Consider the following 27501-nt stretch of genomic DNA (forward strand, 5'->3'; position numbering starts at 1 on the left):
ATTTGCTTTGTTGTCAGGAAATAGACCTTTTCTTCCGAGGTAGATTTGTTACAGCAGCAAAAGCACAGGTGAAATTAATACATTAATGATGGCTATACCACTACAGCATCCCAATAGGCCACACCAGTGCGCATACACAATGATCATTTTTCAAAGCAGACATGTTGACTTGTCAGGAAAAGCACAGGTGACTTTGGCTCCATTCAGTTTAAAGGTCCAGTGTGTCAGATTTACAGAATATTGCAGAAATTGAATAATATAAGTATGTTTTCATTGGTAAAAATAGAAATATTATGTTTTAGAATGAGTCTTTTATATCTACAGCTGCTGCGGGTCCTCTTCGGTGGAGTCCGCCATGTTGAACCACCATGTTATTACAGTAAACACAGGGTCTGGTTGATTGGTCAATTTCTCTTAGGAAGGTTCCTTAATGTTTTAGGATCCTAAATGTTCTCTTAGGAAGGTTCCTTAATGTTTTAGGATCCTAAATGTTAAGGAAAGGAGCTTCATTGTTTTCTTTCTTATCTCCTTTAGCATAGATACACCGGACCATCCTTTACAAAAGGAAAGGAGGTAATGCCTTCCCACAATTCCTTGCAGCAGCAACAACAACAAAAAAAATCAATGCACCATTCTGTCCTTTACAACCAGACATTAAAGAAAACATCGGTTTATTTTAAAAGTGTGATGCGGACTGCAGCAGAGAGATAAAGAGCATATGAATATGGACAGACGTGCTTTCTGCTGTCGTGAAAAACGTTCTCAAGTTTATATAAAATGTTGTTATTGACTAGAAAGGCTTTAAGTTATCCTAACCATTCAAATTAATATGCATAAACATGAATATCACATCATTCAGTGACGGCCAAACTCTCTCTTATTGTGAACAATGTCTGCACACGGGGGAGAAATATCTCAGATGTGTGTTTTGTAGTCCATCTTTTGAACTTTGTAGTTTTGCCATGGATCACGTCGATAACATCTGACATTATACGATGATGTAGCCTAGTGTAAGTGCAGTCGTCTTCTACTAAATGTGCTTTTGAGTTCTCCTTCATGTCTTTTCTTGACCTCATGACGTTTTCTGTCGAAGTCAAGGAAAAGTGCTTAGGAAAGGACTTAAGAGGGATGTTTTTTATTTTATTTTTTTTACTTTTTCTACCGTACCCACTGGCTCCATAGACAACTGTAGTATCTCCATCACACTAGGAAGGAGAGTGTGACATGAGGGGGGGTTGCAATTTAAATTCTACGCAATGATCCCAATAAGTCCTCTGACTAGACCCTGAAACTGCAGCAGCTGAATGGAATTCAGCCATGAGTAATTTACCTGCTGTAACATGTGAGATGTGTAAAATGTCATGGCCTAACCAGAGCACCTAAATGGAATGCAGCCGTTCATTTAATATCATTAAATCACACCTGTTCTTTTCCTGTTATTCACGATTATTTTAATCAATTTGACTCTAATTATTTGTAGGAATTGTACAAAATAAATTATTGCCCCCTTTTGTTTGTCTGTGAGCACGCGCACGAGAGGATGGGGTTGGGGGGTTGATGTAGTGTCATGGAGTAGTGCAGGGTTTTGTTTTTTTTTTTACTTCATTTCCCACATTGCACCGCGCCCCATGATGTTCCCAACAGCTGACAGACGGTGAAAGCCTCTGCCAGAGAGCTGTCGGTGGAAGAGAGAGTAGCCTCTCGTCGGTAGCCTAACACGGACTGAAAAATACATGTCGCTCATTGCTGGACTTTGGACCGCTTCACAACAAGGGCTGCCGTCGAGTATCTCGCTTATGTAAAAAAAAAAATAATAATAAAAACAAACATTTGGTTTGCATCCTGACTTTTTTTTTCCCCACCAGATTGGGAGCTGGAGACATTTCGCTGCCAGCTAACTTCCACAATAGGTCGCTGCGTCGCCGGGACTGCTGCATGTGTTTTATTTGAGCTTTAACACTTTGACTCCAGAGCCTCTTCCAGCTGTGCCCAATGCTGAGGAATGGATAGTGTGTCTGCTAAAGGTGGGAAGATGGTCGAGAGTGATGAGCAGCCGAAGAGGGATAGCGGCGGCGGTGGCGGCGGCGGCGGAGGTGGCGCAGCGATGGCCGCACTACATCAATGCGAACTCATCCAGAATATGATTGAAATCTCCATCTCCAGTTTACAGGGGCTACGGACCAAATGCGCCGCGTCCAACGACCTCACACAGCAAGAAATACGCACTTTAGAGGTAACGAGCTTTTCAGATATGTCTTCGCCCGCGTCCTGCCATAGAAAGCAGTCTTAAGTCAAATTGCGGAGTCATGAAGCCCAAACGCTATGTCCGCCTCATATAGGCTGAATATTGGGCTGCGAGCGAGGCGCCCTATCCCCGAGTGTCAGTGAGCTGACTTTAAGGTTGATGCATTGAGGTGAAGATTGCACAAAAATCATATTCAAGGATTATTATTATTTATTTATTTATTTTATTTTTTTGGGGGGGGCTTCATGCTTCTGCAAGATTCACAAAATAGTCGACATATCAAGTGATGCCTGATCCAGTTTATTTGTGTGACCTCTTTCTCTAGGTGGAAATATTTGTCAAGAGAGAGAGAGAGAGCCCCCCTCGGATAGTTCACACAGCACGGTGCTGTGCAGCCTGAATTTGAGCCTGAGCTCCATAGCACATAACACCCAAACATCTAAATGCTGCTGTTATTTATGCTTTCTCGTGTTCATGTTAGTCCACATAAGGTTTCCTATGTGTGTGTGTGTGTGTGCATGTTCCAGCAGGCATGCGAGACAAATAACAAAAGCAAATGTACCGACATATTCCATGCGTTCATCCATCTCCAAACCGTGAGCAGGCAAAGGCAGGCTCGGTTGTACGCGCTGTGTTTTTTTTTTTCTCCTGCATCTGGATGCAGATTCAGCTCAGTCGTGTTGGGATGACTTGACATTGCTTTTGCGCAACAGCCATGGCTTTATAGAGGCCTCAGCATGTCCCACTATAGTGGGCAGTCATGCTTGGTAGCATGCAGGCATCATCAAATGATGCTCTCTTGTATTTTCACCTTGCACATTAGAAATAAAATAAAAAAATGCTCTGATGCTGATTAAAACATTTAGTTATGTTAGGTTTATTTATGTGTTTTTTCATTCCCTCTATGTGAACTTTCATAGTCCTTTTTTTTTTTTTTTTTTTTTTGTCACTTTTTAATCTCAGGGCCTTGCATGTTTCCACCCATGGGGATGTTTACACTCACATATTGTTTTTGTAATATTTGCAGCTGCGAGATGGCTGAAGGAATCATGTCATGGAAAGTCCAGCTTCATGTTGTTAGTAACAATGACATGAGGGGGGGGGGGGGGGGGGTGTGGGGGGGACAAAACACAGGCCCTGCTTCTGCTGAGGAGGGCGATGGGGAAGAGGGGGTTGTTGGCCGGCGTGTGGCCTATGAAAGGCTGATACGGTATATTCAAAAGAGATGTGGAGTTGTGGGAAAAAAAACAGTGGACTAGCACAGGGTTAATTGGCTACACTTGTAGAAGAAGCTGGATTAATGTGTCGCTGGTTGTAGGCTCCGAGACATGCCGACACTCTAGAGATATGTTGGTAAATGGGTTTTCGTGCTCATGGTTTATTTAAGCCTTATACCTTGGATAAAAGGAATATTCTTTCCTGATTGGCTTGAGGCTATCAATTATCCATGTCTGTTTTATTTCTGTATAACTGAACACCCCACAAACAATTGCGCCGTTGCCCCTATAAACCAATGTTCCAGAAAGCTCGGAGCATTTAGTTTCAGCCGCACAGAGATGCAATAGCCTGGCTGAACTGGTTTCCAAGTGACCTTCAGAATGGTCAAGAATCATCGCTGATGGAGAAAGTAGCCCTTTAACGCAACTTCCAATATATCTGTAATCTTGTTATTGTCTGCCTCGGCATTCACAATATCTCCTACTTAAAAGATCTGTTTGTATTTGTGCTCCCGGTATCAAGATCTGCAGACAGAAAAAGATACACTTTAGAAGGAGGGAGATATGAAAGAGCAGTCCTATGTATTTTAGCCTTTTATCCATTTTCATAATATTAATGTCTGCAAAACAATTTGGTAGCTCCTCGGCCGGCTGGCAGGCATCAGGTGCGAGTTGGCAGGCCACTGTGTGGGAACAAATTTTCACAGACTCAAGCAAAGAAGTCCAGTATTAAATGAAATATTCAAAGTATTAACTGAAATAGAAACCAGAGCAGATCAGTTTGCATGTTTGTAGTTGTTGCCCCCACCCCTCCCCTCACCCCCGCCCTCGCAACTGCTTCAGTACAATGAGTTTCGCTGAACGTGGCATGTCGTCACATCTTTGTTTTTATCACGCAAGAAATTACAGCCTTAACCGTTTCAAACATAGCCCCGCTTGATTAGTTTAGTCCAGACAAATGTGAAGGGCCTTTTCCTGCTTCTACGCGTTTCAACCCTTCTTCATCCTGCCGTCATGCGTGTCACGACTCTGTGTGGAACAGGACGTGATCTGGCAGAGTACTTCCTGAGGTATGCTGTCTCATAGGTGCATTTTGGACCGGTATTGTTCTGTATGACAATGGGAAGGCCGTGCCGGTCCCATGTGTTTCTTGAAGGCTATTAAAACTACTCTGAGGTCTCCTTCCTGTGGTTAGAGACCGTTATAAATGGGGATTCTCTGAAAGTTAGAAGTACAAATAGTGGGTCCGGTTACTTTACCTTAGCTTTGCCAGTTTGTGGCTTAGCAAGGTTCAGTATCCTTCTCCATTGTACCCTGAGGATCAGAACAACTAAGAACCTTTGTTTTGCTGCATTGGAAACAGGTATGGTAAATATTTTATGATGGTCTCAATAGAATATTTATTTCCATTATTTAATCTTATTTTCAGCCATTATAGCTGTACTTTTGTCTCAAAAGTCAAACTGTTTCTAGTCAGCAGTGAGTTCAGATGCAGCCTCTCAGCTATGCCTTATCTTACATTAAAGAGCCTAAAGATAAAGTGTGACGAAGACAATTTAATCAACACACGAGTAGCGGTGTCTTAGGTCACAGCTCAAGTAAAAACCTTCAGGAACTTCCCACAAACTGATTATTTGCTGTCAGTCTCATTATGCATCAGCAAATCTGTCAAAATCTTCCCTTTTTCGCAGCTGCGGGTGTTCGATGAACAGGTTCTGTGTTCTCTATTTAGATATTCACTTCTGACTTGTTTAACCGTCACACACTGATTTGCTTTCTTATTGTTTTTCTTGCTTTCTCATTTTCTTCCTCTTGTGTTGCAGAAAGATACAGAGCGAGAAGAGGATGTATGACTAGTTCCTCGTGGTTTTTCGTTGATCCTAGTAGATTCTTAGAAACCGCTTTCCTTCCTTGTGTCATTTAAAGTCACAACTCTTTAAACAGATAATTGGACGCAAAGACAGCTGAAACGTAATAAGACAGTAACTGTTACTCCAGTAACAGTTGCTGGTCTTTAACTGTCCTTGAACCTTTTCAGCAGTCCGTAAAGGGACAAGGGAAAGTTTGACCTGACCCAACCAAGGATTTGGGTTGGGGGTCAGCCGGTGATCTGTCTCTAAGTAATATCCAAATTCAGATTTAAAAGCTTAAAGCTTGGTCTCGATATCTTACAACAATCTTGCTGGAGATGCTCTGTGTACTGTCTTCATCAGCACTCTTAGTTCCTATGTATTTACTGGCACACCATTTTGAAACCACGTCTTGCCATAAGTGCGCACTTTCACTTCTTGCTTTAGCCCGTTTGTAAGATTTTACTTGCCACATACCTTGAATATTTAAAGTCAGCAGATTGGGGAGTTAGTCATAGTCATTAGTTAGTCATTTAGGCTGACTCTCCAGATCCAGATTTCAGCCAGTGTATCAGACATGCACGACACATCCCTAAAATCCCTCTCTGTTGTGTCTGAACCATGACCTCTTGATGTAAGAGGTGTTCAATATCTTGAAATTCTAGCAAGCACACCGGCTTCAACTCCCATTTCAGTGCCCAGGTGGTGGATCAGTAGTCGTAGGAGCAGCAGAAGTAGCCAGACGTGATAGATGTCGTTGCTGCTGAAGCCACTTTAATTCACGTGATGAATTTGAACGAACCGTGTGAGGTCGAAGTAGTTGCCACGCTCCCGGTGCAAACGGGTACCACTCCCATATTGCACTGGAGTGCCATCAGGAGAGGCTTGAACTCACTTTATACACTCATTGAGAGAGCTTTATTATTGCACTTGAACTGTGTATTTTTTTTTTCCTGCCTTGCCAGTGAGAGGATAATGATACTGGCCTCTCAAATGGAGTGCTAACTGGTACTTCACTTTTCACATGTTAATCCCACTCAGCCTGGTCTCTGCCTCTCATACTGCCTCTGTGTTACTTTTACTGTAGCTCTTTATGTATCCCTGACTTTTGCTTGATCATATCTTCTCCGACCCTGACTTTAGCAGCTTGTTTGTTTTTAGACCAGGCCCCAAATCGGTCTACAAGAACCAGACACCTGAACTCAAATCGTCCTATAAACAGTCCAAGTGCTTTTTGCTCGTGTGTTGTTTTTACATAACCTTAAAACAAGTGTCAGACGTCGCTGGATATTTATTCAGCGGCGTAAATCTTTACATAAAAGCAATTCACCGTCTTATCTTTGTAATCACTACTCTCGGTAATGATCAGCAAACAGCAGAGCGTCACTCTGTTTTGTCTCCTCATGGTGTTGGGAGAGAGTTTGCTGTGCGCTCGTGATGCGAGCTGTTGTGGCTGCATCTATATTTAGACATCTTTCTTCCTACGCATTTTCAGGGTTGGTTGTTAAATAAGAAAATCAAATGACGCGCAAAGAGCCTGTGCAAAGGGGGAGAGCGGGGAGGAAAGGAAAGGGGAGGGGAGAATCAAAGCCAATCCGCTGGGCTGCTTCTTATGACATGACAACTGCTGTGTGTGTGTCTGTCGGAGGGCTAGGAGAAGACAATGGAGAATGTTGCTCACATGAGGGTATAGAGGAAACACAACTCGAGCGACTGTAGCAATGCCGACCCTGTCTCTGTTTCCTTTTTTTTTTTTTTTTTTTTTTTCTCCTCCAGTGTGAGTGGTGTAGTCGATAAGAATGGACTGAAAATCAGGATGGTTGAACAGCGTAGGCAGGCCTTAATCTATTCTTAAACTGACTCAGGATGAGTTGCATTACATCCTGTAATTTTGAGGTCTGCTGTGCTTCTTTTGTGGAAAAAAAAAGGGGGGGATTAGCTTGCCCCAGCTCCAAATTATAAGGAAGTTGCCTTATTGCCTGGTTGTAAATAGTTAAAATTGCTGTATGTTGTAGCTATATAGTCTATTAGCAAGATACTTCAGTTATATTTTTTATATATAGTAATATATATATATATATATAGTTTATTGTCCACTATTATCGACACTTCCATTGGCTACAAGTGGCTCATGTTGTATGTGTTTTCAGATGTATAAAACGGCTCCACCAACCATATGTCCTTCTGTCAGATACGTCACAGTGTAAGCCTAAACTAGGCCAAGGTTCTGTCTGTGTATGGGTGTAGGTTGGGGCATAGGCTAACCCAGCGAAGGGGGGGGGTCAACTTGCACTGGTGGTAACAATGATGGAGGAGGGGCAGCAGGCTATTGTCTGGGACTGTCAGCCATGTACGTTCAGCCCACTGCAAAAGTCCATCTGACCTGGCCTCTGCATAACTAGGTCTGCCCCGGCTTTCATTGTGTTCCCGTCTTTTGACAAAATTGTGCGTCAGCCATAAAACACATCACGCGTACTCGCCATGGTTTGCCCGCACGGTCCGGCATAAAATGTGTCCTTGAAAGCAGAATTAAAATTAGCCTTTAGATTTGCATTATCTTTTCAGCTCCAGCGTTACTGTTGCTACTGTCACATTCCATTTTGACTGTGACGCTGACTAGAGCCTGCCACATGTAAAAAAACACAGACTACAGGCTACAACCAAAGACCTGCTCTCTTGTCTCTTTGTTGTGTACAGATGTGGGTTTTCTCAAACTACATTGCTCGGATGGTTTTAATGTCGAAACGCTTCAGTTGGCTCATTCTCTGCGGCTTACTAAGAAACGCGTGCATTTTTTAGTCCGGCTAGAGAGAAATGGACTGACCTTCCTGTGCAAATATCATTTTCTGGGATAGAGCGCTGTTGCTCAGTTCTCAGATAGGCCATGCTATCCTTGGCAGGTGCACCAAAGTGGCTGTGTCAGCAAGAGCCTTGAGAAAACAATTGTAGCAATGGGATCTGCTCCCCAAGTCTGCTGTGTCAGGCAGGCCGCTGCTGGGACTCCTCTCTCTCTCCCCTCCCCTGGTGGCTGACACACTGGCTGTCAGTCATCTCCTCACAGCATTAGGCCGTTGCCATGGTGTTGTTTAGCTCTGCTGACAGGTGGGCTCTGACACCATTTCTCCACCCACCTCCAGGCGCCACACATCAGATGCTGCTTTTTTTTTTTTCTTTTTTTTTTCCTCCACTCCAAAAGCACCCAAAAATAATTCCTTGCATGGCCTGTCATTATCTTTTTTTTTTTGGGTTTGTTGATGTGCCTGACTGCTCCCACCACAAACACACACATTACTGATATGAATGAGGGATTTGGGGACCGTGCGTGCTTGTGTAATCCTATCCACCTTATTTACTTAGGATGATAATAGGTAAAGTGAACACTCATGCGTGTGGCTGGAGATTTAAAAAAAAAAAAAAGAAAAGAAAATGTTGGTCATGTTGTGTAGTCACTCCGCTTGGTCTCCTGTGGAGACACATGACAACATTTGTATGTGGAGATGCATTGTGTCTGAGCTCTTGTGTTTCACATGTATGGGAAAATCCCACTGAAATGTTGCTGACGACTCAGAAGAGGGGTTGCTAGGTAACCTGACGTCACAGCACTGCACTGGTGTATGGGGAGGTAAAGCAGGAGGCTAGCTCATTAGCCACATCCACACATGAAGGCTCTCTTACTTCTCCACATGTTAGCCCGGATCACCCAGGGAACACCGAATTCACACGTTTAATGAGAGGCTCAGCGAGATTGTGCGATTCTGAATTTGGTTTTGTAATGTGTCACAGCTACTTTGTATACTCTGCCAGTATGCATGTGAAGGAGGCTGCAAGCTGCCTTGTCACAGAACGAGCTGTACTTACTGGCTGGGCTCTTAAGGTCAAATGCATGCAACTGGAAGGAGGTTCAGACACCACAGACATTTTATACACCATTTAAATGTTACATTTTCTTTTCGTAAGCAGGCGTTTTGTAGCCTGGAAGGCCTGAAGGTTTGCATTTGGGCTTGTATACGAGGAGGGTTATTTGCATTTATTTTTTATTCTGTACCAACCAGCGTTTACAACATGGCCTTTTGCTTGTAAGTTAAGTAAACATCACGTTTTATTAGTTTGCATTCAATAATGTATGCTGTATGATTATTTTATAATGCTCTCAGTGCAGCTGATAATTGATGAGTTAAAAAAAAAAAGAGCTGCAGTCGGAGAGCATTTACCTCCATTCCTTCCCTCTTTCATCTCTCTCCAGCCACACAGTGGAGATGCTTTTGTAAGCAGCCTTTTCTTACACCCCAAGGCCGCACTTTTTTTCTCTCTCTCTCTCTCTCAGAGTGCAGCGTGGCTGTGTTTTGAGTTCTTTTTCCAGTCGAGGTTTCGTCGAGTGGATGTGTCAGGGAGAAAGTTGAATGAGCGGGGAAAGACGAACGCGCTTGCTTATTGTTTGCTCAGGTACTCGAGAGGTGTGCCGTGGGTCGAGAGCTGGCTGGTGTCGCGCGGCTCATCTGAAGGTGCTGCCTGCTGTAATGGACTCTTACAGATAGACGGCGAGATAAGGAGACACACTATACGGCCACGCTGAGCTGCACAACGCGGGCCGCTGCAAACCAATACCATGGTGTTCATTGTAATACTTACTCACAGGACCACTGCACTTGACATTGGCTTGGAAAGCATTGGGATAAAGTCTCGCGGCTTTATATGTTGTTGTTGTTGTTGTTGTTGTTGTTGTTGTTTATTTGAGGTTTTGAGATGGCGGCGGGTTTTGGGTGAGGGGACCTTCTCATGGTTTGTGCCCCACATCATGAGACACTACAGTTAAGGTCTAGGGTTAGGGGTTAGGGTTAGAGTTAAGGTGGGCCTTAGTCATTTATGCGCTGACTAGCAGATGCAAGCATTAAGAGGTAGACTGAAGAGGAGAGGGGTGGGTAAGGATAGTAAGCTACTACTCTGAGATGTTGAAAGGGGCCATCATGGTTGGCAAAGCTTTTGTTCTTCTCTTCATTCATTCCCCGGGGGATGCTGTCATGAGAGGAACTTCTTTCGCCACGTGCCCGCAACTACAAGCAGGAACTTCTTTTTTTTTTGTTTTGTTATTGACTCACACAGGAATGATGTCACAGATACAGTTATAGTTGATTGTGACAAAAGGTGCAATCCTGTGTCACATTTTCCAACAGCCGGCGACGAGAAGAAAGTACAGTAGCTCTGAAACTAACTGGAAAACTGACCGGTCGTATGGCACTTTCTTCTGCCATCATGCCACTAAACTTGACCCCTCGTTCCAAATACACTCGTCTGCTGTGCCGGCAACCGCAGATTTTCTCATTAGTTGACCAGCTCATTGTTTCTCTGTATGATATTAGCTGTTTATATCTAATTAAGCGTCTCATGCACTGGGAAATTAGGTTAAACAAACACTGGAATTGTCACTGCAGGTACATTGAGCTCCGAATGGAAAAAATGATGCGAGTTCATGCATCGGGTTAACCTTTTATTGTGTTGTGTGGAAAATATATGGTAGTTTGTGTCAGCTGTGGTGGACTTTGGCCCCATCTAAGGTCACTTTTGTAGTGTGTGTGTGTGTGTGTGTGTGTGTGTGTGTGTGTGTGTGTGGTAACACTGAAACACGGAGGTGTGACAGATATCCTCCTCAGTGAAGGCCTGCTCCTTAGCTGTAGCTCATAGCATGCTGTGAGTTTCCCCTTCTAACCTGCCCCTCCCATCTGTGCCGTGTTCTCTATTGCTCCCTGCAGGTGAAGCTGATGAAATACATCTGTAAACAGCTGCAGTGCAAGCAGAAAGTGCCAGAGACGGAGAGGCCCGAGGCCCTGGACAGCTACCCACACTTACGAGACTGGCTACGCACTATCAACCTGAGACCGGAGCTCATCGAGGTAGGTCACGTTCTCTTTCTCTCTCTCTCACTCTCTTTCTCTCCGTCTGGCCTGGGTGACTGTTTTCATGTGACATTTACGTGGGTTCAGTATGTGTACTCAACCCCTGTTCACGTGTGCATGAGGAATATTTGACCGATGACCATCAAAATGTCTGGGGGAAAAAAAAAAGGAAGCTCCGTCATGATTTTTTAAGCTGTAAACTGTGGCAATAAATCTGAACATGACCTGATTATTTTTGAAAAAAAAAGGCGATATATTTAAAAATATATATATTTCATGAGACTAATCCGGTTAGGAAAGTGACTGCTCAGCAAGATTAATTTGTCCCTCTTTGGACAAACTCCTCGTGGTCGACTAAAAATCTAGTTCCCAGCCTTCTGCCATTTATATCTTCGTGCCATGTTAGTGAGACTGCAGAGTGCCTCTTGTGTGAGGAATTTCTCCATAATAAATGTTTGTTGAAGTCTCTCATATCTTAACCAAAGGTCTTTGCTTGGAATAATTTTGGCTTCAGTAGAGTGGAATATTTGTTGATGTTTGTCTGTGATCTTCACATAAACCTAACACTAGCTGCAGATTAAAATTCATCTTTTCCTTCAGTTCACATGCCTGTTTTCATAACGATAATAATCTCTTGTACAAAAGTGGAAATCTTGATGAGAGTTGGTTCAAGATTGTTATTCCAGTACAAAAGTTTACCAGCTTTACCTCTTCCTCTCATGTTCCCGTGGTCTTTGGCTTAATATGAGTACTAAATATAGCCTATAATGGGTTTTTTTGACTTATAAACAACAATTTTGACATGGATCCCTTGGGATTTTCTTTAAAGAATTGTCACCAAGGTACGCTGTAAACGCGGCAGTGCATTTCAGTCAACTCAGCAAGTAGTAAACACAACATGATCTCTTGCCGATGGTTGTATCAGATAAGTCGGCGAGGAACCGTGAAACCTCAGTTTCGAGTCAATCTGTGAAAATGACGCCACGAATGACACGCATTACAGTTTATCGTGATGGCAGCGTAAGATATGACCTTCAGATTAAGAGTCAGTAATCTGTTGAAGGTGTGTTGGTTTCTGAGCAAGATACACACTCCTCAGCAGTTAACCTGACCTCTGATCTCTTTGTGGAGAAACAATCTTTCATTCTTTATAAATCTGAACATTAAAAATCTTCCCGACTATCTGCTCCTGAACATATAAGCAGCCGGTTTAAGATCCATTCTTAAAGTTATATTATTGCATTGCACTAAATATGGTTATACATTTGCAGAAGGAAGCTACAGTTTTAGCAGTTAAGGTGCAGCACCCAGCAACTGGCGCCTTTATGTTTGATAAAAAATGAATCAAATGCATTCATTTCCTTATTTTGCAGGCTTTGTGCAATCGTCATTCCACCACATGATTTGTTTGTCACATTTCAGTGTAATTTCCTCTCCCTCCACTGGCTCCCCTTCCTGTGCCACTGCTACAAACCGTCTTAATCCCTCTCAGCTTCTGTATGTTTTTCTTGCTCTTGTCTGTTTTGCCTTTGCTTCGAGACCCTAAGCGTCACCTGCTTATTTTACACGTCTCTGCGCCTGTTATTCTTTAATATGTCCCAAAGTTTGTGCATGCTTTGTGTTTTTGTTGTACCGCCACGTCCTAGATCTGATTATTTGTCATGTGTTTTAAGGTTGAGTCATATCTGTCCTGCTCAGTGCCGTGTTTGCGTCGCAGTTTGAACGTCACCACTTTCTCTTTTAAAGAATCGAGCTTTGTGACAGAAAAGTAAAAGTCCTCGTTTGTATGTCTTGTATACCAACGGGGATTTCCCTTAAAATGTGAAGCCGTCATAGCATAATGATGACCTATTTAGATCGAGCATTATTGAATTGAGATTCCTACAGTGCATGTCCTCACTTTAGATTATGAGTGCATAGTTTAGGGCATTCTTTATTGTCCTAACCTGGAGTCAAACCTCTCTGCTCCAATGCTGCAACTGACTGAGTTATTATACGAGCATGTGGATGCTTTGTTGTCAAGCTTCTTAAATGATCATGCGTGTCTCTCTGTGGACTAATTAACTTTGTCTGTGGCTCTACTAAGTAGCCTTATCATGATTAACCCAAATCATCTCGAGCCAGGCCAACATGGAACTGGTAACTTTCCTAGATTGTCGAACTTGATCCAAAAAAAAAAAAGGGGGGTGTAAAGTTACAGTATGTGCATGTGTGAGCGACACATGACACAGTGTGATGACACTCGCTTCGTACAAACACACAGCAGGTCTGACCAATTATTCTATATCTAGGAGGCCACAGTGCCGCAATCATGTGTGCAAGCGATGCTGTTCATGGTGCTAAAATTGTAATGTTATTATGAGCGAGTGGGCGGGAGGGGAGCGGAGGGCCCACAGCCACTTTTGAATATCACATCACTCACCCTCGCATGTGTGTTCTTGTTTTGAATATCACATCACTCACCCTCGCATGTGTGTTCTTGTGTCTGCGCGCGTGTGTGTGTGTGTGCGTGTGTGCACGCTTCCTTTTGCTTACAGTGTACACATGAGTGTGGGTGGCTGCCCTAGTTTTCTGATCAGTGTTTGCCCTCTCAGAGCGCAAAGGGTTTAACCTGACTGATAAGCGATTGCATACTTCCCATGTCAAAAACTCACTATCTCATATTTCCTTCTGTGGTCCGTGTGTTTGAGCTGTGGTCCTGCCTACTGTTGCAGTAAATGAAACGTGAAATAAACGGTAAATAGCTCAGGACTGTAGGTCTGTAGCACCAGAGCTTCAGTTTCTGTTCAGAATCTTGTCACTGAAGGTGCAGTGTGTAAGATTTAGGCGACGAGAATGTAATATGACATTCATAAGTATGTTTGCATTGTTGTATGATCCCCTGAAATTAAGAATTGGACCAAACACTGGCACAAGAGAGGGGATCCTGCATACTTTCTGAATTTCATGTGTCAATGTAGGCTCTCTGACAAGGGAAGAGTGAGGAGAGGGGTATTCAGTTTAATCTCAACGATAGACAACACAGTGGACCTTTAACCCCCTGGTCCTCAGCTATTCTTTTTTCTTCTATTCAGCTATATTCTGACAGTGGTGTATACTGTACAACAAATTAATTAGAATAAACAAGGCCTACATACTTTACCTTGTACTTTAAGTGACAGATGTTGGAACAGTCCAGAAACCTCCTTCCATAAACGTCATTCCCTGATGTTGACATGACTGGTCAGAATCAGATTTGCCAAGTAGGTTTTCACTTGCAAGGAATTTGTCTTGGTGTTTATTGGTGCATAACAAACAAGTATTAAAAAATTCAATAAATATGCAATACTGTTTAAAGTTGTTGTAAATGTAATTATCCACCATGAATTTGTTGATGTATCTGCAGCTAACAAGGACCAAGGCTCGTTTTTATTAATACAGTCTCAATGAACGCTGAGAGTATCCTGGGCTTATGGGCCTTCAATGTGGCCCTGAAATAATATCAAGTAGGCGCTTGCCACTTGTTGTCTTTTCAGTAACAGTTTTCTTTCACTTTTCATATTATGCCGTGGTTTGTTGTGCATCTAATCTTTTGTAACTAAACCACTTCCATGCTGAAGTCACTCCCCTTTTGGAACGTACTCCTCCACCGTGGAGCCGATTACATTCTTTCACTTTCAGCCATGCCAGTTATTGATGGGCTGAATGGTACTACATTATTACAACAAGTCATAATATTGCCATTATGATATGAACTGTATGATATTATTGTGAATAACATAATATAGAAGACCCCTACTGTTAATTTTAAGTTACCTTTCAGTGTTTGGTTACAGGTTGTCACATAATGTGAAGCTAAATTGTCTCTGTTTGGGGGAACATGTTTTTTAGATGTATATAAGCACATACTTCCCACTATAATTGCTAATCACACAATCTTACAGTGCATCCACTCCTAGCAGACATGTATCAGTGTCTTCTGTAGCGTGAGCCAGTCTGCCTCCCACTCTGATTTTGCCCTACTAATGAAATCCTCTACTCGTGTCGTGTGCATCCTCTCTGCATATTACACGTCTGTCTTCTTTCCTGTTAGCTGCTGTCTAAAGAGTGCACTTGGTTTCATCCACTGCATAGACGGGGTCAGTTAGGAAATCCTGAGTGAATCCAAATGAACACACACTCAAACAGTAGAATATGAAAGTATTGAACGGACACTGATTAAATCACAGCTCAAGCTTGATCTTAAAGAGTCTGTGCCTTGACCCGAACTTGTTTTTGTTTGGTTTTGAACTTACATTAAACTCAAAAATGCAACTACAGATTTTTTTTTTTTTTTTTTTTTACTACTATTTTTACTACTACTATCTACTGATACAGTCATAAGACCACATCTGTAGTACTTTTTTAATCTGCACTGATCTCCCAGATAAATGGAGGAAGGGAGTGGAATGCCCCAAACAAATAGGATTACACTGATTTCCAGAGACGGCACAAGTCAGTTGTATGACCCATTTAGTACCCTACCATGCTGCCCTTTATTATTTTATTTTTTGAAATGATGGCATAAAAAACAACTTAAAGTAGAGTCTATTTGTGTTCTCCTGTGATACAAACGTCATCAGATTTATGTCTATACTAGTGGTATTAAATACAGGACGAGGCTGATCACTATTTATAAACTGTAACGGATTTCCTGTTAGTGCTATACCTGCATCTGATATCATGTACAGCAGGGGAGTCTAAACTTTTTTTTTTTTTTTTAAAGAGGGCCAGATTTGACAATGTGAAGATGCCAATACTAACATTTAAAAAATAGAAGTTACATACAAATGCACTGTTCTGTAGCAATTCTGTTTTCATTGTCACAATTATATATTTTTTTCAGATAACAAAGAATAAATTGTACATGAAGTTGATACGAATCTGAACCTCATGTTCATTCTAAACATGACTTATTATGAGTGATGCAAAGTCTGTTAACATTTAAGTTTAGAATGTTTCACTCTTGCTCTTCTCTTTAACAAAATCATTCATAAAGTAATATTTTGTGTCACATCTACAGATGTATAACACCAGCAGTTATGTGCTTAGAGGTTCAAATGCTTCGTTATGTCAACCAAAAAAGCCAAATCTACTTAGTCTTTAATTGTCTCTGTTTCTTGATTCTGCTCCTCTGCAGGCAGTGGAAGCAAAGTTGTCCTTGGATGCCTTACTGCAGATGACAGGTGCTCAGGTGAGAGACACTATGCGAAGACTAGGGTCCAGTTCAGAAGAATGTGCCAGGCTCAGTGCTGCCCTCTCCTGTCTGAAGAGTGCCACTGAATCAGGTATGTTTACTCCATGGCAGCCTCCATGATCAAATGCATCACAGTGTATTCTCCTTGGGATTTTAAAAAGTGGTGTTTGTCTGTGTTGTCCGCTGTCCAGGAGGTGAACTGAGGGAAGACGGCGGCCCCTGGTTGTCTGAGCCCACGAGGAGGGACAGTGGCTCTCTACTGACTGCAGATCAGCTCACCAACCTAGGGACTCCACTCCGTGCTCACAGTCCCTCGCCTCTCGCCCGCCCATCCACCATCCAGTCCACCCCATCCACCCCCTGCGCTACCTTCCCTCATCCCCGCTCGGGCTCTGTGTCAGCGGTGCCCACACCCGAGGCGCTGGCGTCGTATGGCCACTGCGACAGCCCTCTCACAGATCCATTCCCGATGTCCTTAGCCCGCGCGGCTCGGCTCCACGGACACTCTTCCACCCCACCCATTACTCCGCCCTCGAAGAGGCGTCACCGACTGAAGCCCCCCTGCACCCCTCCACCTCCGTCCCGCAAAGTGCTGCATCTGCTTCCCAACATCACCCTGACGCGCAGCAAAAGCCACGAGTCGCAGCTGGGCAACCGCATTGAGGACCCACCCACCAACAAGTAGGCGCTCGGGAAACCGTTACAGAACTCAGCACTGTCTTTCAGTCAGTTAACTTCCCCTGTCTTTGCATATCTACTATATTATTCAGGCCGATTTATGAATAACAGCCTGATTTTGAGGTCTCATGGGCTTTTATACCTCCAATACTTTGTTATTTTACAAATACCTGGTTTGATAAATCAAATTTTTAGACATATTTAATCTACAGATCCATTGATGCTAACACAAGGGTCCTGTTATTACTTTAATCCTTTTATTTTAGCAATTTTACTGTTCCATGACTAATGGAAGAGGAAATTCAATGGATTCTACAATGTGATTGTTTAATGGTAGCCGGTCAAAGTGATGACAGGAAGCGATTAGACTGTGATAAACAGTGTCTTCCACACAAAATGAATTGATGAAGATTTGAATGAGAGATTATTCATCGTGTGTCATTTATTATTATTTTTATTAGCCCGGCTGAAGAAGCATGGTCATGGTGGTGTTGTAGTAATCGGGTTACTGTTGCAGCCTCAGAGAACAGTTGCTGGTGCAGTTTTCCTTCCTCACCTCAGTCTGCTGTGTCGGGACCGGAGCAGAGTTTCTCTCAGATACCCTCCCATTCGTTCTCTCTCTCTTTAACATCCTGTTGCTCCTTTGCTCTGACTGTGTGAGCGGAGCTAATCCCTGCACAGATTCCCAGAGATTATGACTCATGTCAAAACAGGAAGTATTTCCTAGGACTAATGCTCAGAGGTGGCAAGACACATGCAATCTCTCTCTCTCTCTCTCTGTCTGTCTCTCTCTGTCTCTCCCTCCCACCTCACTTCTCTCCCCTAACTCCCTCTATTGCGATTGGATGCTCATACACAAACAAACCGCATGTTTATCCATAATATCCTGTCCGTTTGTGGAAATCTTTATATAAAAAAAACAACAACAGCTGACACAGATCCAATTCATTTAAAGCGCGACCGGAGAATCCTGCTAGTTTCTCCTACTGTGTCTGAAAACAGGACACAGCTCTGATGGCTGATTGAACAGGACTCGAGACAAAACTTAAACAATCGGATTCTTTTTCCGGCTATGATTGCTTACGCACGTACAAGCATGCGTATAAAACCAAAGAACTGGCGCTGCTTGGTGCTTTGGTCCTTGTGACTCCAATCTGGGTGTTAAGATTGTCACCCTAGCTATCCCGTGCCAATGCTATTTAGGTACTCCAACGTGCCTCTCTTTCTTTCTCTCTCTCTCTCTAGCTGCAGACCTGATGTGGTATCCAGTCTGGTTTTTGCTGACTTTTCTACTTCTCTTTAGGTGTGTTAAAAAGAACAAGTTGCTCCTGAATATGCAAGTGAACGGGAACGGATGCGAGGACTCGCCTTCTCGTTACCCCGTCATGACTGCGCGCACTCCCGGAGTCACCCCGGCTGCCACCACAGCGTCGTACACTCTTCCCGGCACTCCCACCCTCCTGGAAGAGCACAGCACGATTAAGAGTGAGTCATGTATACGTTTTTATTTTGCTGATTGCTGGGTGAATGTGCATGTGTCGAAAATAGCGTTGGGTCTGTAACATCACCACGATCATTTCTGCGTGAGGGGATCACATCCCAAAGTTTTTACCCTGTTCTCATGGAAAAATCGAAATTGTTTAATCTTTATTTTTCATGTGATTAGCCAGGTTTTTCTTGACATAACTCAATCCTCATCTTGATTCTTTTTTCTGTCTTTCTATCTCCTCCGGCTAGATAACGTAGCAGTCCATCGCAACTCCCCACAAGCAGTGAGGAGGGACATAGGCCTAGCAGTCACACACAGGTAGATCTTACTTTTTACGCACAATATATTCTATCCTATGAAATAATAACCAAACGGTGCGATTAATAACTCAGCAGTAATGGAATACTGTGCGTTTTAAGAGAATTTAATGTGTTCATGTAGGTTTTCAACCAAGTCCTGGCTGTCCCAGACGTGTCAGGTGTGCCAGAAGAACATGATGTTTGGGGTTAAGTGCAAACACTGTCGGTGAGTTGAGCACTGGTATTTTTGACATTGACTGAGACCGTAGTAGTGTGTAGAATAAGGAAAGACCGGAAAGAAGGCTTTAATTCAATCCTTCGCTGGCCGTGAAGAGTGGTGTGACATAATACTGCGTCTCTCATGCGGTGCCTACTTTCTGTGCAGGTTAAAGTGCCACAACAAATGCACAAAAGAAGCCCCGTCCTGCAGAATCTCCTTTCTACCAAGTAAGTTTCGCTGGTTTGCAGTCGATGGAGAACACAGCACGTTGAATGTACATTGTGACATTTGCAAATCTCTCTCTTCTAGTCGCCAAAATTCGGAGGACGGAGTCTGTTCCATCCGATATAAACAACCCTGTGGACCGGCCGGCAGAAGCGCCACAGTTTGGCACACTACCAAAGGCCATCACGAAAAAGGTAAATAAAACACAAACAGTGCTGAATATTGTCTCTGGCAGTTATGTGTTTGCGTTGTATGAAAATCAAGACCGCATTCATTATAATTCCCACTGGTTCCTGTTCCACACACGACCTCTCCCTGATCCAAATCTACTTCAGTTTTGGAGAGAACAAGCAAATAATTCTGTGATTAAGTGATTTTTTTTTTAAAAATTCATAAGCTTTTCAGTCTTCTTACCATCTATCCTTTCAAAACATTCTAAAGATTAGTCATGCTTTCCCCATTTCTCTGCCAAAATGCAATCCAGCGGACTTTCCTTGAAGTCTGACTGGCTGCTACGATGTAAAACAAAGTGTAGAAGCTGGAAACCTACTTTATATAATGTAAGTAAGTTTGCATCCACCCCTTCCTCACTAGGATCATCCACCAGTGCTGAACCAGTTGGACTCCAGCAGCAATCCGTCCTCCACCACCTCGTCCACACCTTCCTCCCCGGCACCTTTCCAGCAGAGCAACCCCCCCAGCGCCACTCCGCCACCCAACCCTTCGCCCAAAGGCCATCGGGACAGCCGCTTCAACTTCCCGGGTAAGCCTCACAGATACCTGCATACAGAAGTACTCACAGACACACATACTGAATTGTGCATGCTGTGGTTCTACTCTGGATTTCTCCTTATTATACAACTCAATCATTTTTCCAGTCTCTACCAGTATTTAATAGTGTGGGCCACAAACTTCACACCCTTCTCTTCCCTTCTCTTCTCTCTCTCCATATACGACATTAACAGTGGAAAAACAACTATGTTTTTTTACAAGATCCGTTCATTCAGAGCTTCTCTAACCAAAGGTTTCTCTCCCTGCCATGCTTGTCGGCCTTTCCCTCTCTCTCTCTCTTTTTTTTGCAAAAGCTGCCTGTTACTTTCAGCATAGACAGCAGTTTATCTTCCCTGGTGAGTTGACGATTCCAAAGAGCCGCGCTGCATCATGATTAATATTATTCTCCCATCGTTGTTCCACTCTCCAGACCTTAGATTCCCTGCAGCTGTCTCTGTCCTCTGCATGTTTGCTTTTAGGGTTGTAGCGGTTACTCCTGCCATTTTTCACCAGCACTAGGATTGCATGCTGACACTGAACAGCTTTTTGACACCATCTAGTGGCGGTATTGGGGAATTTGCATGAGCGGTCATGTTATGTATGTTGTGGGCCGTTTGGGCCGCTTTCCCAAAGGAAATATAAAGAGGGTTAGATATTTCACTCCTCATTTGTTCTTTAACCACCTTATTTGTCTCCGCAGACATCTCCAGTCCTTCTCATTTGCACCCCGATGTCCTCCAGGACACTGTGTAAGCCATTTAGAGGAAACAAATTCATATTAAATGTTAATTATTTGTATTTTTCTATGATTTTTACCAACCTGATATCAATTTCCCTGTATCACAGCAGTGAGATAGAGCAATCTGCGGATGACATCCATGCCGAGCTGGTGGAAGACGAGGATGAAGAGGTAACGTTGCAACGCACAGTCGAGAAAACCCACTTAAATTCAGGTTTCACTGTCAGTATAATGAGGTTCTTCAGAAGCGTATTTCTGAAATGTGTCTTGCATCACACTCTGTCCAATTTTTAGAGACTGATATAGTCGTCCATCAAAAGAAAGCACGGGGATGTCAAAAGCAATAAAATAAGCTGAAGGACTGAAAGTCTCAGACGTCGTGTAATGAGCGTAAACAGCCTTGGGAAGAACTGGACTGGTGACACAGGATTCAAAATAAGTCTGTTAACCTTAGACAAAAGCTGGAAAAAAAAATAGTGACATTGACCCAGATCACCACGGCGGATGAACATCTGAATGGGTGTTTGTTGTGGCACCAAAATGAGTTTTGAAAATCAGCTGTCAAAGCAGGGAGACGTGGGTCAAACTCATTTCTCTCAAACTGTGTCGGACTTGATAGATCTGTGATATTAACGCGGGTAAATCTCTCTCTCTCTCTTTTTTATTTTTATTTTCAGTGAGGTACTATAAGATGATGGTAGCAAGTACCTGGAACGCAGGTCTCTTGTAAAATAATTTCAGAGTGAATGGCCTCATGTGACGTTTGTTTATTGGAACTAGGTTGACCTGTTTGGCTGCGATGTTATTAATTTCACCAGGAGATTCTTGCTGACATGAAAATACCACGGCAATTTGCAACCGAGACAGCAACACAGAGCTGGAGACAGAGGAACAACAGTGCCTTTAAGTCAGTGCTGGCTGACATTTACAGAATATATTTAAGAGCAACAGCATAATTTAAAATTCACTCATCTTCCACAAGACTGAATATATAACCATAGGCAGATGTATTATATATATTTTGCTCAGGTTTGTCAGTTACTAATATTAGCAGGAATGGAAAAATCCTCACATGTCATAAATATAATGTTCCTTATTTTGGGGTAGACTTTTTTTTTCTCCTTTCATCCACCTTCTCCACACTCTTGCAGGAAGGGGAAGAGGAAATCGAGGTCGAAGATGACGACCCCGAAGCCGAGGAGGAGAACGAAGACGACGAGGAAGAAAACGAGGACGAAGGGGAAGATGAGGATGACGGGGAGGACATCCGGATGAACGTGGGCTCAGACGGTGAATGCGACGAGCTGGATGATCTGCCCAGCTCTCGGGGAAACCAGTGGAAGGGCCCCATCTCGCGCAAGCCGAGCCAGACCAGTGTCTACCTGCAGGAGTGGGACATCCCCTTTGAGCAGCTGGATCTCGGAGAACTCATAGGAAAGGTGAGGAATCTGACCGAGACGTATATGTATCGAATGAATAAAAACAAACACTTTTGCTGAAGTCGTTTGTTCCCGCAGGGTCGCTGGGGCAAAGTCCACAAGGGTCGGTGGCACGGCGAGGTCGCTATCCGACTTCTTGAGATCGATGGGAACAATCAGGACCATCTGAAGCTCTTTAAAAAGGAGGTGATGAACTACAGACAGACCAGGCATGAGAATGTGGTCCTCTTCATGGGGGCCTGCATGGCACCACCCCACCTAGCCATCATCACCAGGTGAGAACAGAAATATCCAACACCCTTAGAAAGTGTGCGCTTTAACCTTGAATACATCTTTTCCTCCTTTGATTGAATCTTTTCTGCTTTCTCCCCACAGTTTCTGTAAAGGGAGGACGCTGTATTCAGTCGTCAGAGACACTAAAAACACTTTGGATATTAATAAGACGAGACAAATTGCCCAGGAGATTGTGAAGGTGATTTATTTATTTTTCTTTCATATCTATTCAAAGTTACACGTCAAGAAATATTTTCATTACAAGAAACAGGAAATTCTAACAAAGCAAAGGATATTAAACGCGATATTGCTTATTTAATATTTTTGCCATGGATTTTCATTTTCATTCTTTGTGTCCCAAGAGCATGTTGCCAGTTCAGTCCAGTTCTTAATGTGCGTGGTAGTTGCATGAAATGCCAAAGCGAGAGCAAAAAGGACAAAGAAAGCCTTATTTTGTGAAAAACACACACAACCATCGAAATGATCCATGATCGAAAAACAGGAGCAGCTCGAACGTCCGCGTCCATGTTTGAATGAACCCAACAACACTCCATGAACTCGCTGTTTTTGCCTTCCGATACAGGGCATGGGCTACCTGCACGCGAAAGGCATCGTTCACAAAGACTTGAAGTCAAAGAACGTCTTTCACGACACCAATAAGGTCGTGATCACCGACTTCGGGCTGTTTGGGATCTCTGGAGTCGTTCAGGAGGGGAGGTGAGAAACGCCACTCAAAAAAAAAAAAGAGGGCCTTTAGAAAAAAACACAACCTCAGCTGAAGTGCTGTTCACGCTGCACTGCTATTACCTGGGGAGGTCTGGTGATTTGTAATAATTGCTTAGGTCCACAGTGGCTCCAAGTCCTGCAGGCGTTCTCCTTCGACAGCCAGTATTTGGTGCAAAAACTGAAGTGAAATCTTTTTCTTTGAACGCACAGTTTGCTAATTTTGCACCGCCTCAATGTGTTGCTTCATAAATATCTGTTTTGCACACAGGAGTTGGAGATGGATTGCATTTATTTCATGTATTTTCCACTCTAGTTAATGCTTCTTTACACTCCGTTAGACTTGTTACTGAAAAATGTGCACCTTTTTTTCCCCCCAGGCGTGAGAACAAACTTAAACTTCCACACGGTTGGATTTGTTATCTCGCACCAGAGATCGTGCGCAGGATGAGCCCAGGTAACAACGAGGACCGCCTTCCTTTTTCCACCTCAGCAGATGTGTACGCCTTTGGGTAAGTTCTACACATCTCACCTTTAGATAACTTGTTTTTAAGCTCCTCTGTGCTGTGACACGTGTTTCTGACTGAAAAGAGTTTCACAGAATAAATTATACTTTTTGCTTTCCTCCCTTTTTTAAGCACCATTTGGTATGAGCTTCAAGCTAGAGACTGGCCAATCACCAACCAGCCTGTGGAAGCTACCATCTGGCAGGTGGGGAGCGGAGAGGGAATAAAGAAGGTCTTGGCGGAGATCAGCCTTGGCAAGGAGGTCACTGTGAGTTGAAACAGAAGCACAAGTCAGTCAGAAAAGTGTATGTTTATTCTGCTCGTATGAGAGCGGTAAATGATAAACCATGCTCTAGTGATGCAGAGATATCACCATGTTTGCGAAACCTTCTCGATCGATCGTCATTCATAATCCACAGTCCGGTGAGCGCACGGCTCAGTGCTTTGTCCTGGTGCATTGACTCAGAGTGGTTTGTCGTCTCAGGAGATCCTCTCCGCCTGCTGGGCGTACGACCTGAGAGAGAGGCCGACCTTCACGCAGCTGGCCGACATGCTGGAGAAGCTGCCCAAACTCAACCGTAGGCTGTCCCACCCCGGACACTTCTGGAAGTCTGCAGAGTAGGTATCCAGAAATGATGGACGATGTGAAGACACTGGACATGTGAAACCAAAAAAGAAAAGATCCATTGGTTCTTATTGCATATTTACTGGTTCCCTGTGGTACAGTCGCTTGTCTTTTTTCCTTCAGCTATGGGGTTACATAGTCTTATTTTTCTTTTGAAAAGTGTGTGAATAGGTTTCATCATTTCCGTCCCTCGTCTTCTCTATCGCTGCACCGAGGCATCGCTCCTCTCAGCTCTGCCGTCGCTTGCTCTCTAATGAAATGTGAACGCTGTCGTTTTCTAAATGTGAATGTGAAAATGTTAACTTTAATTTATTAATTGTCCAGCAACACTCGACAGTTGTTTTGCCGTCTGGTGCATTTTTTTGACTCGTACTTTTTGTGTTGTTGCTCACAACATCACAGACAGTCACACAGTGTATGGTTGAATAATTTCTTGTCATTTGCAGTTTCTTAAACGAGGCTGTCGGGACAAGTAACAACAACGAAAAAGACCTGTAAGACAGATCCACACAGATTTAAAGTCGTAGTTTCGAGTTTAAATCGTATTTGTGACTTTGCTGGAAACATTTCTTTGTACTCGATGTCATCTAGGTGTAAATAAGGGCCATTTTGTGACATTCCATCTCAAACTGAGAGTAACTAAGTGTGAAGGGATCGAGTATAAATGTTGAGAGTATAAAAGCCTAAAAGCCAGGTTATGAAAAAATAATGTAGAACTATTTTTTTTTATTAGTTTATATCTCACATTGTTATTTGGTAATCCAGTTTGTTTCTGCACCAGAATAGATAATTTTTCTTTATTTTTTTTTTTACTCTTTTTACCCAGACTAGCTTCTCCACTTCCTGCTGCCACACGGCGTCGCCGCAACGACTTCGCTCTCGCACCATGTTTCGCACCCATTTGATTTTCGGTGTAAACTCAGCAGTGAAGGGCCACAAATGATTTTAAAAGAAGTTCGAAAATGAATCGTACCATGATTTCTTGATTTGAACTCACCCGGCCTGACCTATTTTTATGTAATGAATGTCTTTTAACTAATCTACGTGTATGTAATACCTTGCTGCTTTTCAAATTGTGCTTTCTTCACTGTTACACTTTCACTAACCGTCTAACGTTTGTGTTTTCCTTTTGCTCTCTCCTCTCTTTTTCTTTTTTTTTTTTCTAATCTAGGTTGTAGCAGTCGCTCTGAAACATAAGCAATGCAAAACAAAGCCTGGGTCTGCCTTGCATGCTCCTGTATCCTTAACTCTTACAGGATTGATCAAAGCATTGCCTCTGCCTGAAACAGACACTGCTTCCACTAATCCACAGTCTGATCTTCCATGTTTAACCGTTGCGTTTTCTTGTCGGGAAGAGAGGGAGGATCGGTGGAGTGAGGTGTGGCAGGGATGTGGCGGCGGTGGGGGGGACTGTCGTCGTCCTCCTCCGCTTTCCCCTCCTTTTTCGTCTAATCTCTTTGCCTTCCTTTTTTGGTTTTTGTTCTGTGACGTTGTTCGGGACTCTGAGGCTTGTGAAATAACTGGCTTGTGGTGTCTGTGCTGAGACTGACTGGTGTGCTGTGGTCCGTGCCTGCTGATGGCTGCCCTGTCCTCGGCCTGCTCACCTTTCTCTGTGCTGCTGTGATGTGGTTGTTCTCGCCGGGGGTGGGGGTTGGCGAGCGGGGTGGGGTGCCCTGACCACCCGGCTCTTTTTTTTTTTTTTCTCTGAAACACACACACACACGACGAACACACTGCTGGACATAAAAATGGACCCTACTACCAAATGGACCACTTCATTTATCTATGTTTTCCCTGAGGGGTTGACACACGTTTGACAGGCTGCTTTTGAGTGATGTTCTCAAACCAACTGCCTCTCTGTTCCTCTCTCTAGGTTTTTAATGTTTGTGTGATGGCATGTGCTGAGATGGTCACCAGCCCATGTCTAGACACAATATGCACTTTGTCAACAGGAAAAAAAATAATAATAATCATGAACTCTTTTTGTTGATGTTGTTGTTATTGTTGTTGTTTAGTTTGGTTTTGAATAGTCATATTTGCAGTGTTGTTTTTTTATTTTATTATTATTATTATTTTTCTTCAGGAGGTTCTCAGAGGCTTGGACAGTGTGATATGCTCACTTTTATGTTGTCTTTTTGGAGTATAACCTGGTAAATTCACTGTTTTTATTGGATGCATTCGAAAACGGGGCACTGACAGAAGATTTCTGCACGCTAAACGGCAGTCGAAATGAAAAAGAAACAGGTGAAATATTCCCTTCATCACTCACAATCCACATGGGAATAATAATAATGCTGGCTTATTTATGACTATTTGATAATAATGTCCATCCATTGAAGTTGTAAAGTGCACCTTATGAGGATGAGTTATTTAGAAAGATCCTTCCTTTTCAAGAAGTTGAGTGATTTCGTTCTCAGCGCAAAAACAAAAAAAAAATATATAGATACAACATAAAAATCAGGAACCTGGCGCAAAAGTGTCCTATGACTTCCTAAAACATTACCTCTTGTGCGCGTTTGTGTATACTGTTTGTGGTTGCTGGCTTCAGTTGGCGTGCTTGTATTTATGTGTCCTGTGTGTGTGCGTGCGTGCGTGTGTGCGTGTGTGTGTGTGGGTGCACATGCGGCTGCGTGAGCGTACTGTGTTGGAATACGTAGGTTTTGGTTTTCGTGAAAGACTGCGGTAAATGTCGTGTTGCAAATCCAATGGTATGTAATGTACATACATTATTTAATGTATAGCAAATGAACCCGATTCTTCTAATATTTGTATAAACATATTTTATATGTAAAATACATCATGACATTTTTTGAATAGGTACTGCTATGGCTATTACAGATGTATATATATTTATATTTTTTTCATGTATAAAATACTGTGTAAAAAGCTGTACAATTTTTTTAGAATGGGCCAATACATGTTTTTTTTATGTTATTGTAAAAATTCATATTTTTGTATTGCATGTGACTTACCATTCTGTACACGCAGTTTCTGTTTTCATCCATGGAAGACAATAAAATGAGGCTTGTCATGTAACAATAATGTGGACACTTGTTTTTTTCACTGTCGCAGTGCGGTTGCCTTCCTGGCAGTATG

General features: G+C 43.0%; 1 protein-coding gene across 6 annotated transcripts; it reads left to right on the top strand.

Moving 5' to 3' along the window:
* Positions 1-1615: 1615 nt before the first annotated feature.
* On the top strand, positions 1616-27441 carry ksr1a (kinase suppressor of ras 1a). Of its 6 annotated transcripts, XM_027273499.1 has the most exons (22): positions 1616-1785; positions 1866-2233; positions 11060-11200; positions 16362-16509; positions 16610-17099; positions 18400-18581; positions 18834-18903; positions 19027-19110; positions 19270-19331; positions 19414-19523; positions 19924-20092; positions 20415-20456; positions 20801-20849; positions 20947-21010; positions 21991-22278; positions 22357-22553; positions 22654-22750; positions 23135-23268; positions 23655-23786; positions 23913-24048; positions 24265-24398; positions 25232-27441. In XM_027273499.1, exons 2-22 carry the CDS (start codon positions 2003-2005, stop codon positions 25308-25310), a joined length of 3039 nt encoding a protein of 1012 aa, XP_027129300.1. In that variant the 5' UTR covers positions 1616-1785; positions 1866-2002; the 3' UTR covers positions 25311-27441. The 6 variants fall into 6 exon arrangements, with proteins under 6 accessions (XP_027129300.1, XP_027129302.1, XP_027129303.1 ...); XM_027273501.1 differs by having other exon boundaries at positions 1616-2233; positions 26279-27441; XM_027273502.1 differs by having other exon boundaries at positions 1617-2233; positions 25577-27441.
* Positions 27442-27501: the final 60 nt, after the last annotated feature.

The sequence above is a fragment of the Larimichthys crocea genome, chromosome XXII (assembly GCF_000972845.2).
Source record: "Larimichthys crocea isolate SSNF chromosome XXII, L_crocea_2.0, whole genome shotgun sequence".
Lineage (NCBI taxonomy): Eukaryota > Metazoa > Chordata > Actinopteri > Sciaenidae > Larimichthys > Larimichthys crocea.

Excerpts from the sequence above, each read along its gene's own strand:
- ksr1a (XM_027273499.1), top strand. The coding sequence starts at position 2,003 with ATGGATAGTGTGTCTGCTAAAGGTGGGAAGATGGTCGAGAGTGATGAG. Across the intron at positions 16,510-16,609 it reads GAAGAGTGCCACTGAATCAG|GAGGTGAACTGAGGGAAGAC; the intron begins GTATGTTTACTC and ends TCCGCTGTCCAG. Across the intron at positions 19,111-19,269 it reads GTTAAGTGCAAACACTGTCG|GTTAAAGTGCCACAACAAAT; the intron begins GTGAGTTGAGCA and ends CTTTCTGTGCAG.